Consider the following 22,159-nt stretch of genomic DNA (forward strand, 5'->3'; position numbering starts at 1 on the left):
TAATTGAATTCAATTAATTTAAATATTGACTCGCATTCATCAAGCTGCCCACTCAAGAAAAAGCTTCAAACTGTAACCAGTGCCTGCAACCTGGTTTAGGTTATCAGTACCAGGGTAGTTACAAACAGCACAGGATTGAAATCATCAACATGTATCGATCACATCTTTACTAATGCTGCAGAAATCGGCTTGAAAGCAGTATCCAGATCCATCGGATGTAGTGATCACAATATAGTAGCCGTATCTAGGAAAACCAAAGTTCCAAAGGCTGGGCCTAATATAGTGTATAAGTATTCAAACAATACATTTTGCAGCGATTCCTATATTGTTGATGCAAAGAATATTTGTTGGTCCATGGTGTGTAATGAGGATCAACCAGACGCTGCACTTGACACATCTATGAAATTGCTTACGCAGTTACTGATAAGCATGCACGCATTAAGAAAATGCCTGTAAAAACTGGTAAATCCTCGTGGACTGATAAGGAATTGAAAAATGTTTATGGTTGATAAGGATGAGGCAAAAGGAATGGCAAATAAGCCTGGCTGCACAACCGATTGGTAAGCGTACTGCAAACTGAGAAATCATGTGACTAAACTAAATAAAAAGAAGAAACTACACTATGAAACCAAGATATATGAAATAAAGAATAACAGTAAAAGTCTTTGGAGTTTATGGCTTTATACACCCTGCTAACAGAACGCAAAGGGTGTTCTTTAATGGAAGCCTCCAACATAATCAAATCAAAGTTTATTTGTCAAGTTGGCCGAATACAACAGGTGTAAACCTTACAGTGAAATGCTTACCAATAGTGTGAAAAAAAGGTATGTGTGTGTGTGTAGGTAAGAAATAAAACAACAGTAAAAAGATATTTGAAAATAACAGTAGCAAGGCTATAAACAGACACCTGTTAGTCAGGCTTATTGAGATAGAATGTACATGTAGGTATGGTTAAAGTGACTATGCATATATGATGAACAGAGAGTAGCAGTAGCATAAAAAGAGGGGTTGGCGGGTGGTGGGACACAATGCAGATAGCCCGGTTAGCCAATGTGCGGGAGCACTGGTTGGTCGGGCCAATTGAGGAAGTATGTACATGAATGTATAGTTAAAGTGACAATGCATATATGATAAACAGAGAGTAGCAGCAGCGTAAAAGAGGGGTTGGGGGTGGCACACAATGCAAATAGTTTAAAGGTTTTACTCACGTCGGCTAAGGAGAGTGATCACACTGTCGTCCGGAACAGCTGATGCTCCCATGCATGCCTCAGTGTTGCTTGCCTCGAAGCGAGCATAGAAGTGATTTAGCTCGTCTGGTAGGCTTGTGTCACTGGTCAGCTCGCAGCTGTGCTTCCCCTTGTAGTCTGTAATAGTTTGTAAGCCCTGCCACATCCGACGAGCGTCGGAGACGGTGTAGTAGGATTCAATCTTAGTCCTGTATTGACGCTTTGCCTGTTTGATGGTTTGTCGCAGGGCATAGCGGGATTTCTTGTAAGCTTTCGAGTCCCGCACCTTGAAAGTGTCAACTCTACCCTTTAGCTCAGTGCGAATGCTGCCTGTGATCCATGGCTTCTGGTTGGGGAATGTACATACAGTCACTGTGGGGACGACGTCCTCGATACACTTAGTGATAAAGCCAGTGACTGATGTGGTGTATTCCTCTATGTCATTGGAAGAAACCCGGAACATGCAAACAGTTCTGTAGTTTAGCATCTGCTTCATCTGACCACTCTTTTATAGTCCGAGTCACTGGTGCTTCCTGCTTTAATTTTTTGCTTCCAAATAGGAATCAGGTGGATAGAGTTATGGTCGGATTTACCAAATGGAGGGCAAGGGAGAACTTTGTACGTGTCTCTGTGTGGAGTTAAGGTGATGTAGAATTTTTTTCCTCGGTTGCACATTTAACATGTTGATAGAGATTTGGTAGAACTGATTTAGGTTTCACTGCATTAAAGTCTCCGGCCACTAGGAGCGCCGCCTCTGGGTGAGTGGTTTCCTGTTTGCTTCTTTCCTTATACAGCTGACTGAGTGCGGTCTTAGTGCCAGCATCTGTTTGTTGTGGTAAATAAACAGCCACTAAAAGTATAGCTGAGAACTCTCTAGGCAAATAGTGTGGCCTGCAATTTATCACAATATACTCTACTTCAGGTGAGCAAAATCTGAGACTTCCTTAGATTCAAGGTAGAATAAGGAATTCCTTACTTTTTCAATCTTTACTAACGACTTGCCACTGGCTTTGAGTAAAGCCAGTGTGTCTATGTATGCGGATGACTCACCCTATACACGTCAGCTACTACAGCGACTGAAATGACTGCAACACTTAAAGAGCTGCGGTTAGTTTCAGAATGGGTGGCAAGGAATAAGTTAGTCCTAAATATTTCAAAAAACGAAAAGCATTGTATTTGGGACAAATCATTCACTGAACCGCAAACCTCAACTATATCTTGTAATAAATAACGTGGAAATGTAGCAATGTATTTGTGAGAGGTATTGACATGTTGAAAGCACAGAGCTGTCTGTTTAAACGACTAGCACACAGCTCAGACACCCATGCATACCCCACAAGACATGCCACCAGAGGTCTCTTCACAATCCCCAAGTCCAGAACGGACTATGGGAGGCACACAGCACTACATAGAGCTATTCCACATCAGGTAACTGATGCAAGCAGTAAAATCTGAGAGAAAAAAAGAGAGAAAAATACACCTTATGGAACAGCAGGGACTGTGAAGCAACACAAACACAGACACATGCATACACACATATAACTGTGGCATACAGCAGGTCAGCCACCAGGGGGAGACTCGTCGAGGCCTGGTGACAGACGGAGTATACATCACGAGGCGATGGCTCCATCTGCTGGACGTGCCAGGTCTCGACTGGCTCTCCGGTCAGGACTAATTGGGGTTGATTGGGAGTTGGTGAGTAATCAAGGGCTGATTGCTCACCAGCTGTACAAGTCCCATAAAGCTGCCAGAAGGGCAGCACACAAGGGAGAGACTGGGGGAGGAAAGGACTCCCGTATAGCTGGGGATGGTTGCAGAGGTAACAGGAGTGAGTTCAGTTCTGATTCCCACAGGATACAGCAAGACCCGGAGCCCAGTAGACGTTATCCCAGAGAGGGTCTCTCGGGGGAGACCTATCCTTTTCTTTTGGACTATTATTTTAATAAATACCTTTGAAACTGAGCTAATCCTACTCTGTGTCTGACCTGTGTAAATGTTTTGACCCAACCCCTTGGTCTGCCACATGACACACAGATTTTGTGTTGTAGATATGTGGTCGTGGAGTATGGGCACACACTTAGTGTGTTGTGAAATCTGTTTATGAATGTATTGTAATGTTTTAAAAAATGTATAACTGCCTTAATTTTGCCGGACCTACAGGAAGAGTAGCTGCTGCCTAGGCAGCTAATGGGGACCCATAATAAAAGGACACTCCATTCTTGGTGAATGACTCAATCTTGACATTACACCATATAAAGCAGGTGTCACTCATTCCATGGTGTGCTGATTGTCTGCTGGTTTTCCCCTCCTCCCTTGTACTTGATTGATAAATTAAGTTCACTAATTAGTAAGGTCCCCACACCTGGTTGTCTAGGGCTTAATTGATAAGGAAAAAACAAAAACCTGCAGACACAAATATTAATTGAACCACATCCCTGTCCCCATGCTGGGCCTGTACTGACAAGCTTTCCATAAATAAAGTTACACAAGTTAAAACTGATCATTCATGAAGTAATGTGGAAAGCAAGGCCCTTTGCTTTCAACGTTATCATCAACAAAACATCTGGAGACATTTCTCTAAGATTCTATTTAAAATCCAATAAACAGTATTTGTTTTGTGTGTGATATTTACAGTCAGAATTAGTAGTAATGAATTAGCCCTGAAACCAAATGGCATAAATAAAACTCCATTAAGACACCGCAAACACGTTTTTATAAAAATAGTACACATTGTACAGCATGTAGCATTAATGTTGAAATTTGTCCTTAAGAAAAAAAAATGAGTTTCATTGTTCAATTTGGCAAGAAATGGATTATATCATATTATAAATACACACAGACAAGAGCCGAACACACTGACAACCTCAACATGCAAATCTATTGAAACTGTGGCCGGGATTCAATACAATACTGCGCGCTAGACAGCCGACAATGTGTCTTCTAAAGGCGTTTTCCCCGAAGTTCGCGGAGATCGCATTCATGGTAAATGTTGAGCATGTTGGCCCAAGCGTAAATTACCTTTGAAAGTCCATAGTAGTGGGCTATTCTACCGTGCCTGGCCTCCGTCATGAATAAGTTCCCAAACACACAGTCATGGACAGAGACTTGCATGAACCCTCCAAATTATATCTACGCAAGATTCACAATATAGAAAACGTTTACACCGACGGAGGAAACATGCAGATAATTTGTTTGTCCATGACTCCACACACACACAAGACTGATCGTGTCTGAGTGACTATAACTCTTCCTTGGTGCTCTTGTTTAGTCCGCGTGGGCTTGTTGACCTCGACTCGTCCTTTAGCCACCTGTTGAAGACGGCGACGGGGTCGATGTTCCAGTGTTTGTGGAAGGAGATGGGCACCTGGTGGGCTAGGAAGTCTCTGGAGTAGTCATCAGGTCGAGCCTGGAGGGACATAACAATTATTATACCGGCCTCCCTTACCTTGTCCACAGACCGCTTACAGGGCAAGAAAAACAATATGCCATTTTGTAATTTGAGTGAACAATTCCTTTCAACACCTTCCATTTCTGTCAGCCACAGGAGACTGCACTGGAGACTGCTGTAATTGCTACTCTTAAACAGGGTTATTAAATACACTGGTACAGAAACAACCAGTCCCCCAGGGGACGAGGAGAAAGTGAGGAGGAAACTAAGGAGGGATATTGGCTATTGGATACCAAAGACTAGTGTCTTTGTTACCTGAGCCTTACTACAACAACCTTTGTTGAACTGTGAAATTGACGTACTGTGATTTGTTTTTACATTATGGGTAAAGAATATTAGGTCTAAGGTAACTTATTAGATAAGGGTAATGGGCAAGGCAGCAGCTACTCTCCCTGGGGTCCAGCAAACATTTAAAACATTACAATACATTCACAACACACTGTGTGCCCTCAGGCCCCTACTCCACCACTTCCACATATCTTGTGTGAGTATGCATGTGCCTATGTTTGTGTTGCTTCACAGTCCCCACTGTTCCATAAGGTATATTTCTATCTGTTTTAAAAATTTTACTGCTTGAATCAGTTACCTGATGTGGAATAGAGTTCCCATGTAGTCTTGGCTCTATGTAGTACTTGTGCGCAACTGTAGTTGGTATTAGGTAAGGGCGATGGATAAATGTTTATAAGGTAACGGCTCTCTCCCACAGTGCAGTTTTGATCATCCAAACTTCTTTGCTATGTCGTGCAGTGGATGTGCTCCACTGTACGACATAACAGCTGATACATCTTTAGGATTTGCTATCTGAAGGGTGTTCTCACTTACCACTTGTATAAATTAAGATACATTTATTTTGATTTGAATGTCTTTTCAAAATAGAAGATAGCAGAAAGTGTTTATTTGTCAAATCTAGCATAATCTGTGTTCTAGTTGGCCTACAATATGGTTAATCAAATCGGATACTTAGGAATTGCCATTTAGGGTGTAGAAAATGTTAGATACCATACTGTGTAGAAAGATATCCCAATTGCTTCATCTTTTCTACAGTGCATGCCAGCATACAGAGTTCCTATTGGCGTGGAATCTCCTTTGTAGCAGGGTTCACACAGCACAGACAATTCTGACATGCTAGACTTTTGTTCGGGAAGACTTGGTGTTGTCAGGAAATCACAAGTGCAGTAAATTGGCTATTGTTGACCCTGCCACACTGAGCGACTCTAGAGCTCCCATCGTTCATATACGATGATGAATGAACAATCATGAAAATAGTATGTGACATGAATCGTGCCAATAAAATTCCAAACTGTGGGTTCCTGGCATAAGGGTAATAATGGGTAAGGCCAGTGTTTTACCTGGTGGAAGAGGGAGCTATGTGTGACAGGAAGCCCCAGAGCGTTGAGACACATCCCCAGCACCATGTCATCAGGGGCATCATCACGGTAACACTTGCAGTCACTGGCCAGGAGCCTCACCACCGCGGCCCTACTGAACACCATCCTGACAGGACACAACACACACACACCCCAACACACATTAGCTTGTGTGTGTTGATCATTCTGGCACAGAAAATGATTGAGCACCTGGGTGGAGAATCCAATCCATTATTATTATTATTATTATTATTAACAACACACACATCAACATCACTACTCTAACCAACACAATTAAGGGAAAACAAGGTGGATTGACAACTCAGACGCATTCCAGCTATTTGTTTTTGGTTGAAAAACAATACCACATGTATAAATATAGTAATGTACACACAGGTAAACAAATATGTTTTGAGCAAAATTGTGTTTTTTTTAGACACAAGTGTAAAATTCATGGAGTAGGCCATTAAAGGTCTGGTGTCATAGGCCTCCCCCTTGCTTGAGGAACAAAATAGGAGCATTAGAGAACAAAAGAGGGAAAAAAACACCCCCATTTGTGCCTTGTCAGAGGACACGTGGATGTGCCTTTTGTTAAGAACTAGGTGATAAAGGAGTTGACAAGGAGACTGGAGTAGGACTTTAAAGGTTTATGTTGAATATTTCCAGTGAAGAGCGACCCTTCGCATGGTAGTCTGGTAATTTCACATGTACAGTACACATACAGATCCCACAAATATTTATGAACGAATGGCCTGATTGCAACAAAGACGCGGAACCTGCAGATTACCTGCAGGTTGCCGCTGGATTTATTGACATGCTACTAAACGGGAGATTACACGTAGCTCCGAGCTAAAATAACTCTGTTTGCAACAAAAAAACTGCACAATAAAACTACTAGACCAGCTGATCTGACGCTGTTATTGTGTCAAACCTGCTGAATACTAGACAGCAGAAATGGCATGGGAAATGGTCATTGTCTACCTTCACTACTTCCGCCCCAATGAAAAAACATCCTACTAATAACAATGAAATCAAAATATGAAAAAGATAAATGGAAGAATGTGACATATTACAACTGAAATAATGTGATTAAACTGGAAATGTAACCCATGTCACTAACTGAAAAAGAAAGTTATTAAAAAACAACTTTTAAATAATTAGCCTACCACATTGTCAATTAAATTGATATTGATTGCAGCAATGACTGTGATAGAAACTGTAAATATAATTATAAAACATAACACTTTGCATCTGTTTCTTGGGATAACGACTTCTTTCATATTCAGACATGGTTTCTTCAATAAAGTAAGCTACAATATGCCACGGTAGGCCTACTGGCCGAATGACTATTTTGTACAGTAGCCCTGTACTAAATTATAAAGGTTCACTATTGAGTCTTATCACGTTGTTCGACTATTAACTTAAATACGTATATAATCTCCACTATCCTCACAATATTAGAATACAATATTGTTTGTTCGAAATACAACACAATCACGATTTTGTTTCAAATATCAAATGTGTAGCCTAAAGTTCAGGAATATTTCCTTTTCCCCTCTTGATAAGAAATGGGAACATTCGATTCAGACAAGTGAAATCATTAATGTACTACAAAATCGTCTGAAAAAAGATAAAAGCGACATCGGTCTTAAGGCGTCCGCATGCTTCCCATTCGAAACATTTCGTGCATACAGTACCAGTTAAAAGTTTGGACACACCTACTCATTGCAGAGTTTTTCCTTTATTTGTACTATTTTCTACTTTAATAATAATAGTGAAGACATCAAAACCATGAAATAACACATATGGAATCATGTAGTAACATCAAAATATTGTAATGAAACAGGTAGGGAGCAGGTCTCGAACCCTCGACCTTCTAGCCCGAGGTCCGAAGCTGAAAACCAGCTTCTATCTCAAGGCCATCAGACTGTTAAACAGCCACCACTAACATTGAGTGGCTGCTGCCAACACACTGACTCAACTCCAGCCACTTTAATAATGGGAATTTATGGAAATTGATGTAAAATATATCACTAGCCACTTTAAACAATGCTACTTAATATAATGTTTACATATCCTACATTACACATCTCATATGTATATGTATATACTGTATTCTATATCATCTACTGCATCTTTATGTAATACATGTATCACTAGCCACTTTAAACTATGCCACTTTGTTTACATACCCTACATTACTCATCTCATATGTATATACTGTACTCGATACCATCTACTGCATCTTGCCTATGCCATTCTGTACCATCACTCATTCATATATCTTTATGTACATATTCTTTATCCCTTTACACTTGTGTGTATAAGGTAGTAGTTTTGGAATTGTTAGGTTAGATTACTCGTTGGTTATTACTGCATTGTCGGAACAAGAAGCACAAGCATTTCGCTACACTCGCATTAACATCTGCTAACCATGTGTATGTGACAAATACATTTGATTTGATTTGATTTATCCACTGTGCCGCAAAAGCATGCTCAAGCGGCAGAGTCGATTTCTGCGCTTATAAACCCAGGGTCGTTACAATATATTTTAGATTTTTCAAAGTAGCCACCCTTTGCCTTGATGACAGTTTTGCACACTCTTGGTATTCTCTCAACCAGCTTCATGAGGTAGTCACCTGGAATGCATTTCAATTAACAGGTGTTTCTGTTAAAAGTTCATTTGTGGAGTTTCTTTCCTTCTTAATGCATTTGAGCCAATCAGTTGTGTTTTGACAAGGTAAGGTTGATATACAGAAGATAGCCCTATTTAGTAAAAGACCAAGTCCATATGTGACCGACCGCCTTGATCCAGTCTTATGTAGAAAATGTTGAAATGGTGTATTTTACATTGGATAAAAGCAGAGACGGAGAGCTATAAAATGGTATATCATACACTGCATTTGAGGAACAATGGGAAAGTAGTTCTGCTTTGAAAGTTGATACATTTGTAATCTCACTTTTGAGAAAATGGCCTTTGAATGTTTTGGTACCAACTGGAGAGCTCTTCTTTGTCTACACCCATTCAGCATCATTCACACCATCTTAAGCTTTAGCCCGACCCATCACTTCAAAGGGTTGGTCCAAGCGTTCTGTACTAACAACAGCAGTCAAGCACCCAAGTTAACTGGCTAACTTGCTAGCTACTTCCAGACACAATGAGAGAACAGCTCACTGAACATTACTCGCCCTAGCAGAGCTGGTTAGGCTGTTTTTATGTTATCCAGAGTGTTGGTGACTGTAATTGTGCTGACAGATTGTCAGTTCGTAAATTCAGAGTGTTTCGCTCTCAGAGCGTTCAGAGTGCACACTGGACACTCTGGCCGATGAGTAGGGTTGCATTCCAGACACTCTGGCCATTTTACTCACCCTAGCAGAGCTGGTTAGGTTGTTTTCATGTTATGCAGAGTGTTGGTGACTGTAACTGTGCTGCTGGCAACAAGTTAATTACACTTTTTTGGGACTTTTACAGACACCAGCAACAGTTGCTGGTCCGTGTTGCCCAGCAACAGCCCCAAAACATCACTGCTCTAGAGGAGATCTGCATGGAAGAATGGGCCAAAATACCAGCAACAGTGTGTGAAAACCTTGTGAAGACTTACAGAAAACATTTGACCTCTGTCATTGCCAACACAGGGTATATAACAAAGTATTGAGATAAACTTTTGTTATATCTTATTTTCCACCATAATTTGCAAATAAATTCATTAAAAATCCTACAATGTGATTTTCTGGATTTTTTTTCTCATTTTGTCTGTCATAGTTGAAGTGTACCAATGATGAAAATTACAGGCCTCTCTCATCTTTTTAAGTGGGAGAACTTGCACAATTGGTGACTGACTAAATACTTTTTTGCCCCACTGTATATATATTTTTAAACGCGTTAGACAGGATTACATGAAGGTCAGTCAAGAACTTTGAAAGTTTCTTCAAGTGCAGTCGCAACAACCATCAAGCGCTAATGAAGTTACGGGCTTTCGTGAGGACCACCACAGGAATGACCCAGAATTACCTCTGCTGCAGAGGATCATTTCATTAGCTTTGCCAGCCTCAGAGTTCAAGTAACAGACACATCTCAACATCAGCTGTTCAGAGGAGACAGCGTGAATCAGGCCTTCGTGGTCGAATTGCTGCAAAGAAACCACCACTAAAGGACACCAAAAATGTCAAAATGAGTTGCAGATTTCTTTAGTTATTGTAAGAACTGACGCTGGAGATGAGAAGCAGGTACGGGGAGTTGAACATTTAATAAGGAACAGACATCAAACAGGACAGCGTCAGAACCGGGTATGTAAAGATAAACAAACATTTAACCTGAAGCTGGGAACAGAGCTTGGGAACAGATAGCGGAGGTAATGACACAATGTCCAGGTAATGACACAGAGTCCAATAATCGTTGATGCGCATGACGGGGGAAAGGCAGGTGTGTGTAATGATTGTTGCAGTAGTACGTAATGCTGGGGAGCCTGGAGCCTTTGAGCGCCAGGGAGGGGGGGCGGGAGAAGGCGTGACACCCCCTCTAGGGGTGCCACCCTGCGTCCCACCTGGGCGAGCCTGAAGGGCCGGCCGAGGCACGGGTGCTGGACAAGCCGGCTGGGAGTAAAATCCCGACGAACCGGCAGAGGCATGGGAGCCTGTTGATCCAGCTGAGGCGTGGGAGCCCGATGATCCAGTTGGCAGCCTGACGAGGCAGCTGGGCGTAAAAACCTAATAATCCGGCTGACGCCCTCTTAGTTTTTTCCTTTTCATGGTTTGAGTGCGAGTAGATATACAGTAGTAGCCCTACCAGTAATTATATTATATTGTGGCAAACACAACATTACAGTTGGAACTTAACTTGACCAAATGAAATGGCTCAATAGAAGGAAAAAAAGTTTTGAAGGTTTAAACCTTCACAAAAGTTTTTATGAGGCTTATATTGCAGCAATAACCAACAAAGGCAGGTGCCTACTGTCGTCCTACCCGACAAATGGCAGCTATAGAGAGCAATAGTAATGGCGTCTTCTTGTAGGCACTAACTCCGCCATGGTTCGTTGGACACAGCTTATGGGAAAATGATTGGAAGTTTTGGAAATGCAGAAAATAAAGTCTGTGGTAAACACAGGCTTAAGAGATCTTATATGTTATAATTTTTCCAATTCCTTTCCCATTAATTTCCCCCTTAGGAATGGTTGAACAAACCAGAGGTAACTAATTTCCGGTTTTAGGACTACAAGCTGGCGAGCTCTATAGACAAATAATATTTATTTTACAACAGGCCTACTTGTAACCTATCTTAAACTAAAGCACAAACACAGAGCACAAAATAAAAAAGACAGTTCAAACAACTTATCCAATGAAAATGCCTCAACAAAAGGAATCTAAACACAACATATTTAAAGAACTGGTTTAGATTTTTAAATATGCCTACAATAATAATAATGATACACAATAATAATAATGATAAAATTGTATCAAACCTGAATAGCGAGTTGCACATAGTCCATTTGGCCGCACCAATGTTCTTGTCACCTTTGTTCACAATATTGCAACTTGTACCCACAGAGGACAATCCACTTGTCGACTAGTTTTCACTGTACTCTTTCTCCTCTAACTTTAGTTTTACGTCAATAAAAAAGGCCTCCATCTGCGCTATCAAGAGTAGCCTATAGGCCGAGGCCCCTCTCACTCGCCCTCTCTCTCTCTCCTCAGCAGCAGGCGCACGTGATCCGAGACAAAAGTGACAATTTAGGACCCAGACCCGCTCGGGTCTCGGAATTTCGGATCTGAAGACCTCTCGTTGGAGGTACTCGAGGACCAGAGTTAGGAACCACTGCTCTAAAAGTATGGCCTCTGTCTCAATTAACATCAATTTCTGAATCCAAAATGTCTGTGTCAGATGTTAGCTTAGTCCCAAAAGGCACCCTTATCCCTTACATAATACACTACTTTTGACCAGGGCCATCAAATGTAGTGTACGCTGAAGGGAATAGGGTGCCATTTTGGATGCAGATGTTGTGACTCACCCCCCTCCTCCGGTGATGTAGCTGTAGCCTCCCTGGCCGAGCCCGTAGCCATACCTCTCCCCTAGACACACCGGTTCAGAAGGGTCATAACAGCTCAGCAGCATCTGCAGTCTGGGCAGGCTGGGGAGGGTAGACATGCATGTACAAACAAACACACACCGAATGCAAACAAACACACATGTGCACGCAGACACACACACACACACACACACACATATTCTCTCTTCAAACAGGTGTGCACACACAAACAACTTACATACACCTGTACACTGTTAGGATATTCCTCATCAAAACCTCCCAATTCTGACAGCGCTGCTCTCTACATCCAGTAACTTCCGCACTAAATAAAATATAATACGTTTGCTGACTTTGTCCTCAGGAGGCAGTCCTGACACGAGTTCTTTGAACTTTTTTACTTTCTTATTTGACAGCTTTTTCACTGCATCAGGGGTTTTGGCATAAGTGTACACACACACACACACGTTGGACTGAGGAGGTACTATCACTCAGACACACCGTCAGCCATTGTGTGTGTGTGTGTGTGTGTGTGTGTGTGTGTGTGTGTGTGTGTGTGTGTGTGTGTGTGTGTGTGTGTGTGTGTGTGTGTGTGTGTGTGTGTGTGTGTGTGTGTGTGTGTGTGTGTGTCTGTCTGTCTGTCTGTCTGTCTGTCTGTCTGTCTGTCTGTCTGTCTGTCTGTCTGTCTGTCTGTCTGTCTGTTTTTTTATTAAAATTTTATTTCACCTTTATTTAACCAGGTAGGCTAGTTGAGAACAAGTTCTCATTTGCAACTGCGACCTGGCCAAGATAAAGCATAGCAGTGTGAACAGACAACACAGAGTTACACATGGAGTAAACAATTAACACAGTAGAAAAAAAAAGAAAAAAAAGGGGAGTCTATATACATTGTGTGCAAAAGGCATGAGGAGGTAGGCGAATAATTACAATTTTGCAGATTAACACTGGAGTGATAAATGATCAGATGGTCATGTACAGGTGTGCAAAAGAGCAGAAAAGTAAATAAATAAAAACAGTATGGGGATGAGGTAGGTAAAAATGGGTGGGCTATTTACCGATAGACTATGTACAGCTGCAGCGATCGGTTAGCTGCTCAGATAGCAGATGTTTGAAGTTGGTGAGGGAGATAAAAGTCCACACTGGAACCATCCAGGGTGGAGGCAGCGAACGGTTGAAAAGCATGCATTTGGTTTTACTAGAGTTTAAGAGCAGTTGGAGGCCACTGAAGGAGTGTTGTATGGCATTGAAGCTCGTTTGGAGGTTAGATAGCACAGTGGCCGGAAGTATATAGAATGGTGTCGTCTGCGTAGAGGTGGATCAGGGAATCGCCCGCAGCAAGAGCAACATCATTGATATATACAGAGAAAAGAGTCGGCCCGAGGATTGAACCCTGTGGCACTCCCATAGACACTGCCAGAGGACCGGACAGCATGCCCTCCGATTTGACACACTGAACTCTGTCTGCAAAGTAGTTGATGAACCAGGCAAGGCAGTCATCCGAAAAACCGAGGCTACTGAGTCTGCCGATAAGAATATGGTGATTGATAGAGTCGAAAGCCTTGGCAAGGTCGATGAAGACGGCTGCACAGTACTGTCTTTTATCGATGGCGGTTATGATATTGTTTAGTACCTTGAGCGTGGCTGAGGTGCACCCGTGACCGGCTCGGAAACCAGATTGCATAGCGGAGCAGGTACAGTGGGATTCGAGATGGTCAGTGACCTGTGGTTTTCGATAATCATGGATTTATCGGTGGTGACCGTGTTACCTATCCTCAGTGCAGTGGGCAGCTGGGAGGAGGTGCTCTTGTTCTCCATGGACTTCACAGTGTCCCAGAACTTTTTGGTGTTGGAGCTACAGGATGCAAATTTCTGCCTGAAGAAGCTGGCCTTAGCTTTCCTGACTGACTGCGTGTATTTGTTCCTGACTTCCCTGAACAGTTGCATATCGCGGGGACTATTCGATGCTATTGCAGTCCGCCACAGGATGTTTTTGTGCTGGTCGAGGGCAGTCAGGTCTGGAGTGAACCAAGGGCTATATCTGTTCTTAGTTCAGAATTTTTTTGAACAGAGCATGCTTATCTAAAATGGTGAGGAAGTTACTTTTAAAGAATGACCAGGCATCCTCAACTGACAGGATGAGGTCAATGTCCTTCCAGGATACCCTGGCCAGGTCGATTAGAAAGGCCTGCTCACAGAAGTGTTTTAGGGAGCGTTTGACAGTGATGAGGGGTGGTTGTTTGACTGCGGCTCCGTAGCGGATACAGGCAATGAGGCAGTGATCACTGAGATCCTGGTTGAAGACAGCGGAGGTGTATTTGGAGGGCCAGTTGGTCAGGATGACGTCTATGAGGGTGCCCTTGTTTACAGATTTAGGGTTGTACCTGGTGGGTTCCTTGATAATTTGTGTGAGATTGAGAGCATCTAGCTTAGATTGTAGGATTGCCGAGGTGTTAAGCATATCCCAGTTTAGGTCACCTAACAGAACAAACTCTGAAGCTAGATGGGGGGCGATCAATTCACAAATGGTGTCCAGGGCACAGCTGTGATCTGAGGGGGGTCGGTAGCAGGCGGCAACAGTGAGAGACTTATTTCTGGAGAGAGTAATTTTCAAAATGAGTAGTTCGAACTGTTTGGGTATGGACCTGGAAAGTATGACATTACTTTGCAGGCTATCTCTGCAGTAGACTGCAACTCCTCCCCCTTTGGCAGTTCTATCTTGACGGAAAATGTTATAGTTGGGTATGGAAATCTCAGAATTTTTGGTGGCCTTCCTGAGCCAGGATTCAGACACGGCAAGGACATCAGGGTTAGCAGAGTGTGCTAAAGCAGTGAGTAAAACAAACTTAGGGAGGAGGCTTCTGATGTTGACATGCATGAAACCAAGGCTTTTTCGATCACAGAAGTCAACAAATGAGGGTGCCTGGGGACATGCAGGGCCTGGGTTTACCTCCACATCACCCGCGGAACAGAGGAGGAGTAGTATGAGGGTGCGGCTAAAGGCTATCAAAACTGGTCGCCTAGAGCATTGGGGACAGAGAATAAAAGGAGCAGATTTCTGGGCATGGTATAATATATTCAGGGCATAATGCGCAGACAGGGGTATGGTGGGGTGCGGGTACAGCGGAGGTAAGCCCAGGCACTGGGTGATGATGAGAGAGGTTGTATCTCTGGACATGCTGGTTGTAATGGGTGAGGTCACAGCATATGTGGGAGGTGGGACAAAGGAGGTATCAGGGGTATGAAGAGTGGAACTAGGGCCTCCATTGTAAACTAAAACAATGATAACTAACCTGAACAACAGTATATAAGGCATATTGACATTTGAGAGAGACATACAGCGAGGCATACAGTAATCACAGGTGTTGAATTGGGAGAGATAGCTAAAACAGTAGTTAAAACAGTAGGTGAGACAACAACAGCTAATCAGCTAGCACAACAACAGCAGGTAAAATGGCGTTGACTAGGCAGGGAGGGTCGGATTAACTACGCACAGAGCCTGAGTGCGGCTGGGGCCGACAGATAAAACATAAACAAGCAGAATGGAGTACCGTGATTAATGGACAGTCCAGCATGCATCAGCTATGTAGCCAAGTGATCAATGTCCAGGGGGCAGCGGTGGATGGGGCAGGGAAGCTAGACTGGCGAATATTATCCAGGTAAAAAAAACTGGCTGGCTGTGCAGAAGGTAAAAGCCGCTAGCAGTGGCTAACAATGACTAAATAGCTTGTCGCTAGTTAGCTGGTTAGCTTCTGGAGGTTCTTGAATGTGTTCTAAAAATTTAAAATAATAGCGATTCCATATCACATTGGGTGAGGCAGGTTACCGGAAGGTATAAATGAATTAAAAATCGAAAAGAGATTGAAAGTAAATATGGGTCCAGTGAATGGTTGGGACGAGGCGATTCAGACGGTTAGCAGGCCTGTGCTAACAAGCGAACAGTTAGTAGGCCGGGGCTAAACAAGGTAGCAGTTAGCGGACCGGGGCTAAACAAGCTAGCAGTTAGCAGGCCGAATTAGCAAGCAAGGAGATAGCAAGGGCTAGAAAGTTAGCCTTTGGGGGACGGATGGGGTGAGTCTGTTTATGCCTATTCATGCGGTGACATCGATAGACCGGTCGTGGGTCCGTAGCCCAGGAGTATGCTTCGGTGGTAGCACAGGAGCTCTGGCCGGGCTAGCTTCAAGCTAAGTGGATGGAAACGCTAGCCAGGAGTAATCATCCAGGGTTGCGGTTAGCTAGTTAGTTAGTTGTGAAGATCCAGCTGAAAATGTTCCGTTTGCGGTCGGAATCCGGTGGGAATCCGGGGATAAAAATAATAGGTCCGTTATGCTCTGGTTTAGAGTCGCGTTGTTCGAACTGGCGAGAGCTTTCCGAGCTAAAGGTTAGCTGATGACCGGTTAGCTGAAGACCGCTAGCAATGGTTTGCTGACTGATAGCTGGTAGTTAGCTGGCTAGCTTCAGTTGAGGGGTTCCAGATCCGAAGTAAATATAAATACTTTAGAAAAAAAAGCAGATCCGCGCTACATTGGGTGAGGCGGGTTACACGAGATTATTTAGAAGTTTAGGTTTAGCAAAATGTTTTAAAAGATATTACAAGAAAAATATGTTAAAAAAACGATATATACAAGGGACACGACACGACACGACGTCCGTCCGTCCGTCCGTCCGTCCGTTGCAGGAGAGTATTTAGAAGTTGAGGTTTAGCTAAATGTTTTAAAAGATATTGCAAGAAAAATATGTTAAAAAAACGATATATACAAGGGAAACGACACGACACGACGTCCGTCCGTCTGCCCGTCTGTGTGTGTGTGTACTGAGAGCTTTACCTGATGAGTGTGTCATCATCCACCACCAGAAGCCATCTCGTCTTTGGCACTGCATCGCTGACATACCTCTCCAAGATGGCAAACGTCTTCCCACAATGACCTGCAGAACAAAACACACAGAGTACCATTTCTGTAACTCTAGGATGTAAGGTTGCCCATCATTTGACAGGACATTAAATGTCCAGATCATAATTTGAGCTCTAGAATCCTCACTCTAGAACTAGAACTAAAAATAATTGTGCACATGGATCTCGAGTTAGGATTAGGATTGGCTGTGGGATATAGCTTTTTTTTTATTATTATTATTTTTATTTCACCTTTATTTAACCAGGTAGGCCAGTTGAGAACAAGTTCTCATTTACAACTGCAACCTGGCCAAGATAAAGCAAAGCAGTGCAACAAAAACAACAACAGAGTTACACATAAACAAATGTACAGTCAATAACACAAAAGAAAGATATATGTACAGTGTGTGCAAATGGAGAAGAGTAGGGAGGTAAGGCCATAGAGGCGAAATAATTACAATTTAGCATTAATACTGGAGTGATAGTTGTGCAGATGATGATGAGCAAGTAGAGATACTGGGGTGCAAAAGAGCAAGAGGATAAGTAACAATATGGAGATGAGGTAGTTGGGTGTGCTATTTACAGATTCACTGTACTTGTACACATCCATCGGTAAGCTTTTCTGACAGCTGATGCTTAAATTTAGAGAGGGAGATATAACTCTTCAGCTTCAGCGATTTTTGCAATTCGTTCCAGTCATTGGCAGCAAAGAACTGGATTTCCAACACTTGGCCAAAGGAAGTGTTGGATTTGGGGATGACCAGTGCAATATACCTGCTGGAGAGCGTGCTACGGGTGGGTATTGCTATGGTGACCAGTGAGCTGAGATAAGTTAGGGCTTTACCTAGAAAAGACGTATAGATGACCTGGAGTCAGTAGGTTTGGCGACGAATATGTAGTGAGGGCCAGCCAACAAGAGCATACAGGTCGCAGTGGTGGGTAGTATATATGGGGCTTTGTTGACAAAACGGATGGCACTGTGATAGACTTCATCCAGTTTGCTGAGTAGAGTGTTGGAGGCTATTTTGTAAATGACATCGCCAAAGTCAAGGATCGGTAGGATAGTCAGTTTTACGGGGGTATGTTTGGCAGCATGAGTGACGGAGGCTTTGTTGTAGGAAGCCGATTCTAGATTTAATTTTGGATTTGAAATGCTTAATGTGAGTCTGGAAGGAGAGTTTACAGTCTAACCAGACACGTAGGTATTTGTAGATTCTAAGTCAGAACCGTCCAGAGTAGTGATGTTAGTTGGGCAGGAGGGTGCGTTTTAGAGCAATTGGTTGAAGAGCATGCACTTAGTTTTACTAGCATTTAAAAGCAGTTGGAAGCCACAGAAGGAGTGTTTGTATGGGGTTGAAGCTCGTTTGGAGGTTTGTTAGCACAGTGTCCAAAGAAAGGCCAGATGTATACAGAACGATGTTGATAGCGTAGAGGTGGATCAGAGAATCACCAGCAGCAAGAGTGACATCATTGATACAGTGCCTTGCGAAAGTATTCGGCCCCCTTGAACTTTGCGACCTTTTGCCACATTTCAGGCTTCAAACATAAAGATATAAAACTGTATTTTTTTGTGAAGAATCAACAACAAGTGGGACACAATCATGAAGTGGAACGACATTTATTGGATATTTCAAACTTTTTTAACAAATCATAAACTGAAAAATTGGGCGTGCAAAATTATTCAGCCCCCTTAAAGTTAATACTTTGTAGCGCCACCTTTTGCTGCGATTACAGCTGTAAGTCGCTTGGGGTATGTCTCTATCAGTTTTGCACATCGAGAGACTGAAATTTTTTCCCATTCCTCCTTGCAAAACAGCTCGAGCTCAGTGAGGTTGGATGGAGAGCATTTGTGAACAGCAGTTTTCAGTTCTTTCCACAGATTCTCGATTGGATTCAGGTCTGGACTTTGAATTGGCCATTCTAACACCTGGATATGTTTATTTTTGAACCATTCCATTGTAGATTTTGCTTTATGTTTTGGATCATTGTCTTGTTGGAAGACAAATCTCCGTCCCAGTCTCAGGTCTTTTGCAGACTCCATCAGGTTTTCTTCCAGAATGGTCCTGTATTTGGCTCCATCCATCTTCCCCATCAATTTTAACCATCTTCCCTGTCCCTGCTGAAGAAAAGCAGGCCCAAACCATGATGCTGCCACCACCATGTTTGACAGTGGGGATGGTGTGTTCAGGGTGATGGGCTGTGTTGCTTTTACGCCAAACATAACGTTTTGCATTGTTGCCAAAAAGTTCAATTTTGGTTTCATCTGACCAGAGCACCTTCTTCCACATGTTTGGTGTGTCTCCCAGGTGGCTTGTGGCAAACTTTAAACAACACTTTTTATGGATATCTTTAAGAAATGGCTTTCTTCTTGCCACTCTTCCATAAAGGCCAGATTTGTGCAATATACGACTGTAGATCTCTGCAGTTCATCCAGAGTGATCATGGGCCTCTTGGCTGCATCTCTGATCAGTCTTCTCCTTGTATGAGCTGAAAGTTTAGAGGGACGGCCAGGTCTTGGTAGATTTGCATTGGTCTGATACTCCTTCCATTCCAATATTATCGCTTGCACAGTGCTCCTTGGGATGTTTAAAGCTTGGGAAATCTTTTTGTATCCAAATCCGGCTTTAAACTTCTTCACAACAGTATCTCGGACCTGCCTTGGGTGTTCCTTGTTCTTCATGATGCTCTCTGCGCTTTTAACGGACCTCTGAGACTATCACAGTGCAGGTGCATTCTTTCCACAGATTCTCGATTGGATTCAGGTCTTTCCCAAGGCTATTGAGTCTGCCGATAAGAATGTATGGTGGGATTCAAAATGGTTGGTGATCTGTTTGTTAACTTTGACTTTCAAACATTTTAGAAAGGCAGTGCAGTATGGATATAGGTCTATAACAGTTTGGCTCTACAGTGTCTCCCCCTTAGAAGAGGGGGATGACTGGGCAGCTTTCCAATATTTTGGTATCTCAGATGATAAGAAAGAGAGGTTGAATAGGCTAGTAATGGGGGTTGCAACAATTTTGGCTGATCATTTTAGAAAGAGAGGGTCCAGATGGTCCAGCCCAGCTGATTTGTAGGGATCCAGATTTTGCAGCTCTTTCAAAACATCAGCAGTCTGGATTTGGGTGAAGGAGAAGCAGGGGAGGCTTGGGCGAGTTGCTGCGGGGGGTGCTAAGATGTTGGCCAGGGCAGGGCAGCCAGGTGGAAAGCATGCCAGCCATAGAAAAATGCTTATTGAAATGATCGATTATCGTTCGTTATAGGTGGTGACAGTGTTTCCTATCCTCAGTGCAGTGGGCAGCCTGGAGGAGGTGCTCTTATTCTCCATGGACTTTACAGGGTCCCAGAACGTTTTGGAATTAGTGCTACAGGATGCAAATTTCTGTTTGAAAATGCTAGCCTTAGCTTTCCTAACTGACTGAGTATATTAGGTCCTGACTTCCCTGAAAAGTTGTATATTGCGGGGGCCATTCGATGCTAAGCGCTTGACAGTGGTGAGGGGTGATCGTTTGACCGTGGACCCATTATGCGCGCAGGCAATGAGGAAGTGATCGCTGAGATCCTGGTTGAAGACAGTAGAGGTGTATTTAGAGGGCAAGTTGGTCAGGATGATATCTAAGAGGGTGCCCATGGTTACAGAGTTAGGGTTCTACCTGGTAGGTTCCTTGATAATTGAGGTCATCTAGCTTAGATTGTAGGACGGCCGGGGTGTTAAGCATAGCCCAGTTTAGGTCACCTAACAGTACGAACTTGTCACGTCCTGACCTTAGTTCCTTTTTTATGTCTCTGTTTAAGTTTGGTCAGGGCGTGAGTAGGGGTGGGCATTTCTATGTTTTGTATTCTATGTTTTGTATTTCTGGTTTTGGCCTGGTATGGTTCCCAATTAGAGGCAGCTGTCATTCATTGTCTCTGATTGAGAACCATACTTAGGCAGCCTGTTTTCCCACTATGGGTTGTGGGTAGTTGTTTTCTGTGTCTGTGTTTTACCGTAGAGAACTGTTTCGGTTTTAATTTATTTCTCTTGTTCTTTTGTATTCTGCTGCACATTGGTCTGATATTTCATACTCCTCGCCAGAGGAAGCAGAAAATCGTTACAGAACTCTGAAGATATCAATTCAGATATGGTGTCCAGGCCACAGCTGGGGGCTGAAGGGGGTCTATAACAAGTGGCAACGGTGAGAGACTTATTTCTGAAAAGGTGGATCAAAAGGTTTCAAGATCGAATCCCTGAGCTGACAAGATAAAAAACTATCGTTCTGCCCCTGAACAAGGCAGTTAACCCACTGTTCCTAGGCCGTCATTGACAATAAGAATTTGTTCTTAACTGACTTGCCTAATTAAATAAAGGTAAAATAAAATAAGAATTGAGGAGTATACCACCTCAGTCACCGGCTTCATTAATAAGTGCATTGAGGACGTCCCCCCCACAGTGACCGTACGTACATATCCCAACCAGAAGCCATGGATTACAGGCAACATCCGCACCGAGCTAAAGGCTAGAGCTGCCGCTTTCAAGGAGCGGGATAATAATCCAGACGCTGATTACAAATCACGCTTTGTCCTCCGAAGAACCATCAGACAGGCAAAGCATCATCACAGGACTAAGATTGAATCGTACTACAACGGCTCTGACGTTTGTCGGATGTATCAGAGCTTTCAAACCACGTCTCTGGCAAAACATTTTAGTGCCCCCACCCATCTTGACGGCGTAGTGAAACGTTTAAGTTTTAAAGTTAACTTTAAAGGACAGAAAATGTAATCTTTTTGTGGCCAGCAAATCTCCAGTCAAATTGACTGGTGCTGAGCAATTTGTATAAATCAAATCAAATGTTATTGGTCGGATACACATATTTAGTAGATGCTATTGCGGGTGTAGCAAAATGCTTGTGTTCCTAACTCAAACAGTGCAGAAATATATAACAGTACACAATAATATACATAAAAAAAGAGTATAAATATACAGTACCAGCCAAAAGTTTTAACACATGTACTCATTCAAGGGTTTTTCTTTATTTTTTATATTTTCTACATTGTAGAATAATAGTGAAGACATCAACACTATGAAATAACACATATGCAATGATTTGTGTGGAACAAATCAAACATATTTTACATTTTAGGTTCTTCAAACCCTTTGCCTTGATGACAGCTTTGCACACTCATTACATTTTCTTCGGGAGGATTGCTTTTCCAATAGTCTTGCAATCTGCAAT

General features: G+C 42.8%; 1 protein-coding gene across 3 annotated transcripts in view; it reads right to left on the reverse strand.

Moving 5' to 3' along the window:
- Window positions 1–3,920: 3,920 nt before the first annotated feature.
- The window catches only part of LOC109906302 (beta-1,3-glucosyltransferase), a 132,918-nt gene continuing 114,679 nt past the window's right edge, over window positions 3,921–22,159 (reverse strand). For all 3 annotated transcript variants that reach the window (XM_031790362.1, XM_031790360.1, XM_020503949.2), the window contains 4 exons: window positions 16,885–16,984; window positions 12,047–12,166; window positions 6,024–6,168; window positions 3,921–4,632 (listed from right to left, as the gene is read on the reverse strand). In XM_031790362.1, coding sequence (XP_031646222.1) covers window positions 4,465–4,632; window positions 6,024–6,168; window positions 12,047–12,166; window positions 16,885–16,984 — 533 coding nt within the window. In that variant the 3' untranslated portion in view covers window positions 3,921–4,464. The remainder of the gene's footprint in view (window positions 4,633–6,023; window positions 6,169–12,046; window positions 12,167–16,884; window positions 16,985–22,159) is intronic.

The sequence above is a fragment of the Oncorhynchus kisutch genome, linkage group LG15, assembly GCF_002021735.2.
Source record: "Oncorhynchus kisutch isolate 150728-3 linkage group LG15, Okis_V2, whole genome shotgun sequence".
NCBI classification, from domain to species: Eukaryota; Metazoa; Chordata; class Actinopteri; order Salmoniformes; family Salmonidae; genus Oncorhynchus; species Oncorhynchus kisutch.